Genomic DNA, 14585 nt, shown 5'->3' with positions numbered 1-14585 from the left:
TCTTCATATGGATAGCTCAGAGTGGCTAACAGTGGCTTTTATTTTTTTTTAAGAACCAAGAGGGAACAGAGGAGCGACCTGTAATTATCAAATCCCTCCTCTAACCCCTGTTGTGTGCCTTGACCCCTTTAATCAATACAACATCCATGGAATAAGCGTATGTGTCCCATTTAACAGGTGAGCAAGCTGGTCTCAGCATGCTGAAGCCTATCCTTAACTTCCCTAACTAAGCAGCCAAGGTCCCCTTTATCCGAGCCACTCCTTGTATGGAAATACTATGGACTTGGAGCTGTCGGTACAGGGTGGGCATTTCCAAGGCCAGCCTGCCAGGAGCTGGGAGGTAGGCGGGCGGGGGCAGGGGGGGTGAGGGCAGTGAGAGGTGGAACGGAGCTCTTCTAGGCCTCCCATCTAAGATATGTTCTCTCCCTCGGCGAGGTCAAGGACAGGCCCATGTATAAATCTCACCTGCTGTCCTCTGACGTAGCATTTGATCCCAAAATAGAAATCAGAAAAAAAATAATAATGGGCTTATGAAGGTCCTGAGACCCAAAATATCTAATCTGACAGCAGATTAAAAAAATGAATCAAAGCGCTAAATTCCTGCTATGCTTCTCTGGACAGATTAGATGAAAAGCCTCTCAGCCTTGTGACCAGGTGCCTCCTCCTATCTCCTTCCTTTCTGGTCAGGTTAGTCACTTAAATAGAACCGTTGTCCTTGATGGAGGAAATGAAGAGGGAGGTGGGGGAGGGAAAGCATACACATGACAGCAGGAGGTGTGGCCCTTGGGAGCAGGTGGGTGGCAGGTGATGCTGAGGCAGCCAGGGAGCCTGACTTGGCCCAGCTAATGAAGAGAACATTCCCCTCTGTTCTGCAAAGTGCACCTCGAATGAAGACCCTTGTCTTCTTGGTTCTAGAAGAGTCTGTGGAAGCCATGGGGTCTTGTGTCTGACCCCTGAGATGCAGGCTCTTACCTTACTAGTTCATGGTACACACATGACACAAGCATGTGAGCCCTCGTCCGCACTCACCTGCCCTTCTGGACGCTGGATGCTCTCTGCCAGGAGCTCAGTAGGACCGCTCAGCCCTTGGCTCTGTCCTTTCTGTTGAGGGACAGGCAAGGGTTTCAGGCAGAGGAAGCTCAATAAAGTGTGTGCCTTGCCTGTGGTGGGTACTGTCCCGAGTCCTTCCCAACCCGTTTTGTCCTTTTATACCACTGGGGAGAGCGGTGCGGACCTCCCACCCTGCCCTTGACCTGTTTGAGGCAGAGAGCTGCCGTGACTTGCCTGGGAAGGAACCCAGTTCAGACTCTGCCCTGCTTTTTTAGTCTCATTTTTGCAGATAAACTGGGGCTTAGAGGGGCGCCTGGGTGGCTCAGAGGCTAAGCATCTGTCTTCAGCTCAGGTCGTGATCCCAGGGTCCTGGGATCAAGTCCAGCATCAGGCTCCCTACTCTGCTCGTGCCCCGCCCCATGAATAAATAAATAAAATCTTAAAAAAAAACAACAACAACTAGGCCTTAGAAAACTTATATAACGTGATGAAAAACAGCTGGATCTTGAACCCAGGAAGGCTGGCTCTGGGACCAGTGCTTTGAACCACTACTCATTTAATCCTGCCAGTGAGGCTAGTACCCCATTTCAGAGACCAGGGCACTGAGCTCAGCTGCTCTCGGTCCTATTTCTGGAAGTGAGCAGAACTGGGATCCAGGCAAGGCTTTCTGCCTCCGGGGCTGGAGTGATTGACTACCTGTGGATGGTAAAGGGTGTGAGGGTAGCTGAAAGCTTGAGCAGGAGGGGATGGGTGTGGGCTAGGGCAGGTGGGGATGATGCCATGGGTGCCATTAGCTTGGAGCTGGACAACCGTTAAGTGCACAGAAGGAAGAAGTCCAACTTTTTAATTATGATTTCTTGGGCACCTACTAGGTTGCAAGTTGTTGGTGCAGAGTGAGTGATTTTTTTAAAATAATTGAGCTAATTTGGTATATCTCCTTTCCCTATCCACCTTACCCCCCCCCAAAAAAAAAGAAAAGAAAAGAAAGAAAATCTCAGTTTCTGGCATTGCTTGAAAAAGCAGAGGATCTGATACCCCTGGGCCCAGATTGCTAGGTGACTGCCGTGTTAGGTGGGGTGTGGGCACTGTTTTTCCATAGGCCTCACTGCTCCCTGCTGTCTTCCAGGGAGAGAGTCCCCTTCCCGGGGCTGAGTTTTTTCATTGTTGATCACTACACCTACTTTACCTTCATACCTGGTTCAGTGCACTCATCTCCAAGCTGCTTGATCTCTGTAAACAGGGGGACTTCCTACCCCTATGCCAACGGCTTGGGGTTGGGAACATGATCCAGAGCAAATGTAGATGGACTTCCCTATCCATTGGGTTTCCAAGCCCAAATTCCCCACCCAAGAACCCCAAAGGATATTTTCCTGGTTCTGATTGCACTATTCTGGGAAGACCAGGAGGTAAGGAGAGGCCTTCCTTCCAAAATCGAGCAGGTGACAATGTTTTCATCTTAGACACTTGGCCCAATGACTTGAAGAAGTATCTGCCCGGGGATGCTGAGAGCAGGCTGTGAGCAGAGGCCTCCTGAGTCCCCAAGGGTCCTGGAGGATGGAAATAAGATCTACAAGTGCACCAGGTCTCAGAAGATAGAAAGAAAACACAACTGGAATCTTCCCATTATTGAGCTCCATGAGCTCAGTGTTTAGACCTCTTGAATTATTGCTTCAAAGAAGCTTTCCACTAACACAGGGCTATCCATGCAAGACCACAAGAGAATATTTAAAAATAAGAAGCTTGTATCTTGTCTTGTGGCTTTTTCTTGTGTTTGTTGTTAACTATCTAGTCAGATTGAAAATGTTGTTTTAAATGGGTAATACATGCAAATATTAAATAGATGTCAGGATACTCCAGTTTTTTCCTTTCATCCCTATTCTTTTTTTTTTTTAATTTATTCATGAGAGACGCCGAGAGAGAGAGGCAGAGACATAGGCAGAGGGAGAAGCAGGCTCCCTGCAGGGAGCCTGATGCGGGACTCAATCCCAGGACTCTGGGATCACACCCTGAGTCAAAAGCAGACACTCAATCACTGAGCCACCCAGGCGTCCCTCATCCCCATTCCATTCCCTTCCATAGAGAAACTGTGAGGACCTTTCTTACATAGGCTTCCAGAAATATTTCATGGTGGCTGATATTTCACAGGCAAATATATGTATATTTGTATATATGCATATTTGTATACATATAAATGTACTCTTTTTTTTTATGATAGTCACAGAGAGAGAGAGAGAGGCAGAGACACAGGCAGAGGGAGAAGCAGGCTCCATGCACCAGGAGCCTGATGTGGGATTCGATCCCGGGTCTCCAGGATTGCGCCCTGGGCCAAAGGCAGGCGCCAAACCGCTGTGCCACCCAGGGATCCCTAAATGTACTCTTTTTAATGGTAGCATGCCATAATTTTTAAGCTAGTCCCCCACTGATGGATATTTAGGTTGTTTCTAGTCTTTCTTTCCCTTAAATATCAAAGCTGCAGTAAATTGCATTCTTCCTGGACTCTGTCTTTCCGATAGATGTCCTGAACGCCATGACGTTGCACTATAACCTGGTAAAGAATGTACATCTCCCCATCATTTTTTAAAAAAGATTTTATTTTATTTTATTTTATTTTATTTTATTTATTTTATTTTATTTATTTTATTTTATTTTATTCTTATCCTGAAGTTATGGATCCGGCTTACGGACTTCCCTTCCCTACATTGTTCCAACAATTAACCTACATTGTTCCAACTGATTTTATTTATCCAAAAGAGAGACAGAGGGAGAGAAAGAGAACACAAGCAGGGAGATGGGCAGAGAGAGAGGCAGACTCCCCTACTGAGGGTAGAGCCCAACGTGGGGCTCGATCCCAGGACCCTGAGATCATGACCTGAGCCAAAGGTGGACGCTTAGCCAGCTGAGCCCCCCGGGTGCTCCTCTCCATCGTTCATACGTGGGGAGGAAGAGGCTCAGGTGTTCAGCCACTCACATGAATCCTGCAGGTAATTAGGGCAAAGTTAAGGCTCTGCCCTGGGCCGCGCTGCTGAAACCCTGTGTGCCTTCCACCTTCCCCACCCACTGATTCTCATTTCTGCCGGAGGAGGCAGCCGAGGGAGCAGTCTCCTGCCCAGGGCTCTGTGGCTGACCATATAAAGTGTCAGGGAAAAACTGGAGTCACTTCCTAATACGGTCACAAGAGGGAAAGCCTGGGCCTGTGGCTGGGGCCCACTGGTGGCATGGGGACCCTGGGATCCTGGCTGGGACACAGGAAGCGGGGGCTATTGAGAGCTCTGAACTGGGCCAGCTGGAGAGGAGCTTGTGGGGCACAGGGAGGCAGAGACATCACCAACTGCAGGGGGGCTGGGTCTGCTGAAGTCAACCGGGGTTAAACGACAGAGCTCAAGCCTCCAGATTCTGAAGGCCGGCCACCCTGCGTGGGGCGTGCTGCTGCCTGCCCAGCCCTTCCTGACTTGGGTCCTTGTGCCCTGGAAAGATTTGCCAAACTGAACAGAGATTCAGATTCTCCTGAAAGCTTGGATTAAGTGCTCGCTGGGGGCTCAGCCCCGGGAGCTGTCCTAGGCCAACAGGAGGAAAGCGCTCCTTCCTCAGAAGCTGGTGATGGGATTGGGAGAGCCAGGCATTCCTCCTTCCTTCTGTTTGTTGTATTCAGCAAGTACTTACTGAGTGTCTGCCTTGTGCCCGGCCCCATGCTGGGCTGGAGATACCGTGGTGCGCAGCTTGCGGCCCAGGAGGCGGCATTTAGGATGAACCCTGAAAGGGGAGATGGAAATGGCTCTGGGGAGGCTGAGGGGGGGACCCATTCCAGGTCATGCGAAGGTTCCAAGGTGGCAAGGTTTTTGTCATCATGAAATAGAGTGAGCGTGGTATGGTCACTAACATTTATTGAGCACCTGCTATCTACTGGGCCCTCTGTTAAATGCTTCGCCTGCATTATCTCACAGCAAGCCTGTAAAGGATCTCTTACGACACACCTTCATGTTGCAGTTGACAAAAACAGGCTCAGAGGGGTCAAGAGACTTGCCCAGGGTCACACAGCCAGGAAGTAGCAGAATGAGGTTCAAACCAAGTCCTCAGTACCCGATTCTGTACCCTTAACCACGGCCCTTTACTGCCTCCAGGCCAAAGGCTTGGTGAGAGGGTGGTTTGGGCCATAAATGACCCCCACGTTCTAACAAGGGTGTGGCGGTTGGCAGTGGGCATGGCCCAGAAAGATCTGGAGGTGGAGTTAAGACCCGCGGGAGAGGTGGGAGTGGGTTGACCTTCATCCAGACGACTGATGGTTGATCGGTTGATTGGGCACTTACTCCGTGGGAGGCCCCGGGCCAGGGACCAGGGCACAGATGAACCGGACGTGGAGCCCCTGCCCTAGGACAGCATTGCCACCAGCACAGCAAACATCTGCTGAGCACCTGCTGTGTGCCGGCCCAGGGCAAAGCCCCAGGTCACAGAGATGAGGGCTTTGCGGCCCCTGCTCCAGGGAAGCTTTAGTAATTAACCTACCCCTCAGGCACTTATGGAGCAAGCATTTAGTGAGCACCTACTGTATGCAGGCCCGAAGAGGAGGAAGAGGGTGCTCCCACCCCCAGGGCACTTGCACTGGTGTTAATGGGATGGCAGGAGGGGACTGGATGATCCGATGAGGGAGGGGCCCACAGCGGACCAGTCAGGCCGAGTGCAGGTCCTGGCCTCTGCCTCCCTCTGCAGGAACCTCACCCTTCACCCTCGCTCGCTCGTCTTCATGATCCAAAAACACCAAACTGCCTGCAGCTCACCCATGTGCCCCTCGCCCTGCTGCCTTCCATGCCTTTGCTACCTCCCAAGCAGGTTAACACCTTCCTGTCCGTGAAGATTAGGGGCAGGGAGCACCCCCACCCAACTGGAAGTTTCCCTGACCGCCCCCCAGTGTGGATTAGGACCCTCTCTCCCTTCCTCCCCCATTTCTCTGGGCTCTGTCCTTGTTCTTATGACATTATTTTTAAATGTCCTCATCCCTTCTCTGATCTGTGGGTTCTTTGAGGGCAGGGGCTACCACTGATGTATTTATCTCCAGCATCTAGCACAGACCAGGTATACAGTAGGTGCTCAGTAAGTGGCTGATGATGTTTAGACAGGCCCTATGTTGACCTCACTCCTGCCTTTTTAGGGGAATGGTAAGAACCAGGGAGATTATGCCCTCCTTCCCCCACCAATCCTGTACCTTTTGAAGATTACTGTCCCCCTGCCACCCAGGGCCATCACACACCATTGTCCCCTAGCAGGCTGAGCCCTGGAGGGACCCTCCTCCTCCCACCACCTGCAGCCCTCGGCTGAAATCCCTCTGAGGGCAGGACCTTGTGTTTCTTTGTGGTCTTTAAACCTGGCCTCTGCCTTCCTCTGCAGAGCCTTGCGGCACGGTGTTGAGGATATTACACGCTGAATGAATGAGGGAGTGAGTGAATTAATGATGCCTTGTTCCTCTGTCTATAGGACGAGCAGAAGTCGGACAGCCTCCCGGGCAGTGCTCAGGCCTGGGAATGGGCTGAGCTGGGCTTGGCTGCCAGGGTCTCGCTTTGTGACCTTGGTCAGGCTGCCCACCCTCTCTGGTGTGTGCTTTGGCCTGCATGTCCCCCCGAGATGGGCCATCTGCTCCTCCTCTGGCCCCTTCTAGGGGGAGTTGGAGGGAGAGCCTGCTTCATGGCTAGGAGAGCCTCTGGCAGCCCTGATTGTGTCTTTTGGGAAAAAAAAAAAAACAGTTCCTGTTGGACAGGATGGAGCCTGTCCACTGAGCTGTGACCTCAGCCCAGGGGAAAATCTGATGTCTAGGAGAGGACAGTGATACCAATGATAACGCCTCGCTCGTGTGTGCACACGCATGGGGGTTGGGGGGGGTGTTGCCAAGGGCCTTCACGCCCCTTTCCCTCTTCTGATTATTTCCAGATGCTCCTGTGCACTTACTTGGTGGGGGCAGGACAACTTTTTTTTTAAATTATGGTAAAATCCATATAACCTAGAACTCACCACTTTAGCCAGTTTTAAGGATACATTTCCGAGGCAGTTAGCACCACCACGGTGTTGTACGATTATCAGCGTTTTCTAGCCTGTACATTTTTATCACCCCAAAAGGGAAACCCCGTAGCCCTTAGCAGTCATCTCGCTCTCCTCAGTCCCTGGAAACCAGATCTGTTCCGGTCCCTGTGATTGGCCTACCCTGGGCATTTCTTGGCAATGGAATCCTAAACCATGCGACCTTTTGTGGCTGGCTGCTTCCGTGTCGGGGTGCGTCTGTGCCGTAGTGTGTGGCAGGACCATTCCTTCCTAAGGACAGCTGTGCCGGTCCCTTCTTTTTATAGATGAGGGGGTGCTTTGTTAACAGTCCAGGACGTGTGAGCTCTGGGGGGTTCTGAGTTTCCTGCCAGCTGTGTGACCTGGTGACAACCTCACCAAACCTGTTTTCCCATCTGCCACGTGGGCAGCAGGGAAATCGCAGAGGGACTGTCACAGGGTGGATAAGAAGACTCGGTGAGCAGATAGGTGCCCACGCAGTGCTTAGAGCTGGGTGCCTGGCACACAGTAAGCGCTCAGTAGGCGGAAGCTGCTACCCGAACCCAAGAGGCTCAGGGCAGTGAGGGGCAGCAGCACGCAGGAGAGGGACCAGGGTCTGAACCCCGACTGTCGGAAAGCATGCAGCTGTGAGATAGAACATAGGGGCTCAGGGCGTCTGGGTGGCTCTGTGGTTGAGCATCTGCCTTTGGCTCAGGGAGTGATCCCAGGGTCACGGGATCGAGTCCCACATCGGGCTCCCCACAGGGAACCTGCTTCTCCCTCTGCCTCTCTCTGTGTGTCTGTCATGAATAAATAAATCTTAAAAAAAAAAAAAAGAACATGGGGGTGTCCAGAGGCCCAGTTGTTGGCCCTCGCTCCTCTTCCCCCATACCCAGCCTGTCAGTGATGCCATGGCCTTCCCATTAGCACTCTGAGCCTCAGTTTCTCCATCTCTGGAATGGCAATGTGAATGCATCTAGCAGTTTCGCCGTGAGGCTGCAGGGAGAAAACGCACCCAGAAGTGCTCAGTGGATATGAAATGCAGGTGGTTGTGGGCGTCGCTGCGTGGGGCCCCTGAGGACTGGGTGGCTGGGCTCCCCCACACCTACGTAGTGCTGGAAGTAAGCTTGGGTTCTCTGTTTGGCAGACGTACTCCGGCCTCTTCTGCGTGGTGGTCAACCCCTACAAGCAGCTGCCCATCTACTCGGAGAAGATCGTGGAGATGTACAAGGGCAAGAAGCGGCACGAGATGCCGCCGCACATCTACGCCATCGCCGACACGGCCTACCGGAGCATGCTGCAGGGTGAGCGCGGGCTGCACGGGCGCTGCAGGGCCTCTGTCCCCGCCCCGGGATTGCCTGGGCCCCCGGCCTGCTGTCCCCGCCAGGAATGCGGAGGCGGGCGGGCCGCGTGGGTCCCAGGAGCCTTGTGACTGAAAAAGGGAAAAAGGCAGCTGAACGTCTGGGTGCACGGCCGGGAGGGCGAGGGCGGGCACACGGCCTGGGCAAATGCGGGGGATGCCCGCCAGCTGGCTCTGCACTTGCAGCCAGCTGTGGCTCACCCCCGGGTGCTACCAGAGGTCTTCTCCTCTCTGGCTTCAGTTTCTCCGGCTGTAAAAAGGGAGTGTTAGGGTCCCTCTTGCAGCTGGTGGAGATTCTCATGGAGGCTTGTCCAGACTGAAGATCTTCACCTATTACCTCCGTGTTTGTGCATTATTATCACTATTACTATGATCAATGAGCTCCTTTTTTTTTTTTTTAAATATTTTATTTATTGGGCAGCCCAGGTGGCTCAGCGGTTTAGCGCCGCCTTCAGCCCGAGGCGTGATCCTGGAGACCCGGGATCGAGTCCCATGTCAGGCTCCCTGCATGGAGCCTGCTTCTCCCTCTGCCTGCGTCTCTGTCTCTCATTAATAAATAAAATCTTTAAAAAATATATTTTATTTATTTATTCATGAGAGACACACAGAGAAAGACAGAGACGCAGGCAGAGGGAGAAGCATCCTGGGACTCTGGGATCATGCCCTGTGCTGAAGGCTGGTGCTAAACTGCTGAGCCACCCAGGGATCCCCTATTAATGAGCTTTTAATGGAGGGAAAATATACATACAGTAGAGGACATAAAGTACACAAATTTAGTGTCCAGATTTAAATTAATTTTGGTGTATGTCTTCATATGCCACTGCTCAGATCAAGATGTGAAATCTTTCCAGAAAGTTCCTTCACGCCACTTCCCAGTCAATACCTCCCCTATACCCCCCAGAAGTAACGACTATTCTGACTTCCATCACCATCAGTTTTGCCTGTTCTTAAATTTCATAAAAATGATGTCCTTATGTTACTTAAGATTTTTCTCATCAGTTTTCTCCCCCACAATCTAGTTCAAATGGAACAAAAAACAGCAGTATATTAGATTTAGTTAAAAGCCTAGATTCTAAAACAGGGGTGCCTGTGTTTAAATCCCAGCTCTGGGGGCACCTGATCCCAGGACCCCGGGATCACGCCCTGAGCCAAAAGCAGACGCGCAACCACTGAGCCACCCACGTGTCCCTCTGAGTTGTGAGCTTTATCTGTTCAACAGCCTTGGTCCTCCCTCAGTGAATCCTTTTGCCTGAAAACAATTGAGCCCTTGCATTTCTCCCCATGTGTTTTGGATGCATTGTATAAAGGGCAGCACCCATCCCAGTGTCATTGACCTTTCGGGAAGGGTAAGAGGATTTTCTTTCCTGTAAATGGATCTGGTCTTGAGACACAGGAGTTCTCCCATCCTTACATTGGGAGAGGGCAACAGAAAAGGGCTTGGGCTGTCCTAAAGCTGTGTATAATTATTATGTGATTATGAGGTGTGAATAATCCTGAGGTTGTGAACCAGCAGCTGGTAGGCTGCATCCAGCGTTCAGATAAGTTTGGCTTGGTCCACACAGAGTTTTAAGGTACTTGAAGTATCTTAAAAAGTCGTCAACTGGGATCCCTGGGTGGCGCAGCGGTTTGGCGCCTGCCTTTGGCCCAGGGCGCGATCCTGGAGACCCGGGATCGAATCCCACGTCGGGCTCCCAGTGCGTGGAGCCTGCCTATGTCCCTCTGCCCCTCTCTCTCTCTCTCTCTGTGTGACTATCATAAATAAATAAAAATTAAAAAAAAAGAATCACCAGTTCTTAAAAAAAAAAAAAGTCATCAACTTTTTTAAATTGGGAAATTATACATAAAATGTGTGTGTCTTTTTCTAGGGGCATGAGTTTCCCAGTGTCCCAGTCCTTACCTGGCTTGGGGCACTCATTTATATTAACTACCTGGCCCTACCTCTGAGGGTGTGCTGAGTCAGGAATTGAGAGCTCAGTTCTGGAGATCCCCTGAGGGTAGGGATCCAGGTGTGCCTAAGAGATACCCCCCCAAGGTAGAAGGGCTGAGTAGAGGTGCCCCCAGATTATTGACAGAGTTAGCCAGACCCCACCAGTATGGCCCAAACTGCAGACATGGGGCAGCCATTACCTTCAAAGGCGAGCAGATGGAGCCTTGCAGAAGGGGCTGTGAAGATGGAATCTCAGGTCGTGAAGGATGGCTCCTGGAGTTAGGGATGTGTCTTTGTTTAAATAAATAAATAAACTTTGTGTGCTGCCTTGATGGAAAAGTTTGCAGGGATGGTTCACACACCTTTTTAAAGAAGCTAAACATCACCAAGTTAGAGTGTTCATGTCATTTGGGGTGCTTTTAAGCTGCACAAAAATATAACACACCATATGGCAACTACTTAAAGTGGCTCTAATTAGGAGCCACTTCACAGGAGTTTGTTATTTCACATAATAAGAAGTGTACAGGTTGATGGGTTAGTTAATTCAACAGCTCAAAAACAGACTTTTGGGGGGATTTTCTTGGCTTCTTCCTCATGGTCACAGGATGGCAGCCATAGCTCCAGATACCACATCCTTGTACGGCGATATCCAAAAGCACGAAGGAAGGAAAAAGTTAGGTTCTTTCCCCCTGTCTCTTTTTTATCAGGGAGAAAAACCTTTTCCAGAAACTCCTCGGAAGACATCCCCTTACATCTCATTGGCTAAAACTTGGTCGCATGCCAACCTCTAAACTCTGGTTTAGATGGTTACAAAGAGGACTGGGACATTAGTGACTGTTTGTAATTATGTCTCCTTGACTAAACCTTTGGTCACATGCCAACCTTTAAGCCACTCATTGGCAAAGAGGACTGAGACCTTCATAATTGGTTTAGACTATTCCTGGTTCTTTCCTTGGAGCTGAGGGAACTCCCACAAGCACATTTTCTCTGAATACCAGAAAAATGAAATTCTGTTAGCAAAGGAGAAGGGGGGAGTGACAGGTAAGCACTGCCACAGTGCTCTTAAAATACGCATGTGTGACTTTAAAAAAACCTTTAATATTTAATGTTCATCCTAGAAAAATTAAAACATTTATTTAAGCTACGGAGAACATATCAGCACCCACGATTTTGTCACCCAGAGATCACCACCATTAACATTTGGGTACGTAGCCTTTCATGTGATAACTGGGCTGAACATCCTGAAGTGAAGGAATTTTTGATTGTCTGAAAATAATTGATTCCAGAAAAAAAAATCACTTAAAACAGGGACCAAATTTTCACTGGAAGGGGGTGGGGGAAAGGGTTTGTCTAGACTGGGGAAATGACATTGCAAATTGTCAGTCTATTTTATCTACATTTAATAGGAGTTTGGTTATAAATGCAACTAGATGCTAGTTCTTAGATTGAGTATAAAATTAAGGGATTTTTTTTTTTGCTTTTATTTCGGACAGAGTCACATGAGATGACACAACATTCTTCATACCATGTTTGATTCCTGCAGCAGGAGCTAAGGAAAATAATTTTTGCAGACTTATTAGAAGGGTCGCCAGTCTTCCCAAGTGTTGTTTTGTGTTTGAGGGTGCTTCATAAAACCCCCGTCGTGTTGTTGTTAATAATGATTCTGCAATATTTAGTTGTGAATTAATCTGACTTGTGTCTGTGTGTGTGGGGGTGGCCTTTCCAAGCTCATTGACTTCGTGACACCCTGCAGCTTCAAAGAAATCTGCAGTTTCGCAGAGCTGCTGCTTTGTTCTGTGTATCACAATGATGGTGGGTGTTGCTCCCCAATAATCGGCAAGAGAGAGCTGCTGAGTTGGTGTGCAGTGGTGTGCAGGCTGAAGAAGGATGCCTCAGTGGGGTCTGATTTCCTAAGCAGTTGACTCAGTGAAGGATATTTTTGTGTTGTGGTCCTGTTGCTTTCCTAGACAACCCCTCCACTGCGGGGCGTTGTGACACTAGATGAGGAGGAGGATCCCCAGTGTTAATATATTGTCTCCCCTCTAGGCTCTGGGCTATAACACAAAATCACATTGTGAAATAGTATGGGCAGCCCCGGTGGCTCAGCGGTTTTAGTACTGCCTTCAGCCCAGGGCATGATCCTGGAGATCTGGGATCGAGTCCCACGTCGGGCTCCCTGTGTGGGGTCTGTTTCTTCCTCTGCCTTTGTCTCTGCCTCTCTCTCTCACTCTCTCTCTCTCTCTGCATCTCTCATGAGTAAATAAATAAAATCTTAAAAAAAAAGATTTCTTTTTAAAAAAACAAAAAACATTGACACGTTGTAACAGTGACAAGGGTGAGCACACCCATCCATAAAAGATCAACTTTGTTTTGTTTCAATTTTTTTTTATTTAGTGTCAATATTAACAGCTGCTACATATGGGTTCATTTTGGCAATACCTCTTACTTTCCGGAAAACTTACTAATGATAAATTCCCATGAAACAAATCATGGAGGTGAGGGGGAAATGCAAGCTTGGGAAAAATAACTTTTTCTCTATAAAGTGGAAGTTTGTTTTTTTGCGGAAGAAGGCGTAGGCCCAGTTTGTGACCCTGTTGATGAAGATCGTGATCCCACGGTGTAAGGCCACTCTGCTGGGACCCACGTTGGCTTTCGTTGTAAAGGGAGCAGCCCTTTAGGCTTCCTCCCTAAATCCTTTTGTAGAACAAGATGGGGTGTGAAGAGATAGGGTTGGGGAGGGATGGATAACACATGCGCTGAACGTAGAATATAGAATGCAATGTTTGCATGTGTTACATGAACCCCTAAATTCCCAAGGACCCATACGCTGCATAGGAGCCAGACTCTGTCCTCGTCTGTCCAGCATCTGCCCGGCACATGGTAGCTGCTCAGTTAATATGTGTTGATGAATGAATGAATGTACTTAATCACTAATTCTTCCCCAAACTCTCCTTTTTAAACATGTTGATCTCCTTTTACTACGTCTAGATATGTGTTGAGGACGCTACTTATACCTTGTCCTCGAGGGTGATTACTACTGGAGCCTTCCAACCTGTCCTGGCTACCCTCTATGACAGGTAGCCGACATCTGGGACCTTCCTTATCATGCTTGGACTTGACTTCAGCCCTCTCTTGGTGGATTCCTTGTTTCTGGGTTTCCATGTCTTCCTCTTCCTTGATTTACCCTCTTGCTTACACCTGGAGCACCTTTTCTAGTATCTTCTCAAGTAAGTCTGTAGATGAGACAGATTGGGATCCTGCATATCTCAACTGAAGACTTGATGATTCTCTGATATGTAAGGGCCCATTCAGCCCAGTTAAAATTTTAAGGAACAAATACTTTTCTTTCAGAATTTTTAAGGCATGCCTTCATAGCCTTCTAGCTTACTTCGTTTCCGAGAAGATAAAAGCCAATATGATTTTTTTTTTGCCAATCTGATTCTTAATCTCTTGTGTGTGACCAATTTTTTTTTCTTCTCCTCTGGAAGCGTTTAGAGCTCTCTTTATCCCTGTGTTCACGATGATGGGATTTGTCACGGGTCTGCTTTCACCCACTGCGCTAGAGGCTTCGTGGATGCTCTTAATCTATAAATTCCTGGCGTTAAATTCTGGGAAATTTTTGTGAATTACTTCCTTGATGATTTATTTCTCTCTGTGTTCTCTGTTCTGCTTTTCTAGAAGTCTTCTCATGTCCAGAATTGAACTGTTCCCTTTTTCATCTCCTTCTCTTCTTCTTCTTTTTTTCTGGGCTGTCACCTCCTAGTGATTTGTTTCAACTTCTGTCTGATGTATTAGTAGCTTTCTTCAGACATCTGCTGATTCTCCGCTGTCTGTTCATCTGGGATGATCCAGTGCAACGTTGCTGGGTGCTCAACAGGCTTTGCAGGAGGAGCTTGCTGGTGATGAGCTTGGCTATAGTTTGGTTAGAGCTGGGCCATAGCACTGGTGCACTTCTGATAGATCTTTCCATCTTTTCTTGTCCTTGGGCTGATCAGCTTTTTCAGGGAAGATTCATGCAATCTTCTTCCTGGAGGGTAAAGATCTGTCTACCGTCGTTTTGAGGGTCTAGTCCAGAGGCTAAGCATTTCACACTGTGGAATGAAACTTGCAGATTATCCTTTCAGTACAGTCCCTGGTGTCCCTCACCCCTCCAGGAATTTTATTCTTCAGAAAATAAAATCTGCCTCCTGCTATGGGCCATGGCAAGGGCAGTCACTTGTATCTTGC

General features: G+C 49.0%; 1 protein-coding gene across 4 annotated transcripts in view; it reads left to right on the top strand.

Annotated features, from left to right (window-relative positions):
* MYH11 (myosin heavy chain 11) overlaps positions 1–14585 on the top strand; it is a 117419-nt gene that overhangs the window by 18661 nt on the left and 84173 nt on the right. For all 4 annotated transcript variants that reach the window (XM_055339711.1, XM_055339710.1, XM_055339713.1 and 1 more), the window contains exon 3: positions 8219–8375. In XM_055339711.1, coding sequence (XP_055195686.1) covers positions 8219–8375 — 157 coding nt within the window. The remainder of the gene's footprint in view (positions 1–8218; positions 8376–14585) is intronic.

This window comes from Nyctereutes procyonoides, unplaced genomic scaffold, assembly GCF_905146905.1.
Source record: "Nyctereutes procyonoides isolate TBG_1078 unplaced genomic scaffold, NYPRO_anot_genome, whole genome shotgun sequence".
Classification (NCBI taxonomy): domain Eukaryota; kingdom Metazoa; phylum Chordata; class Mammalia; order Carnivora; family Canidae; genus Nyctereutes; species Nyctereutes procyonoides.
The sequence above is the reverse complement of the archived record's forward strand: the minus strand, read 5'-3'. Positions and strand labels throughout refer to the sequence as shown.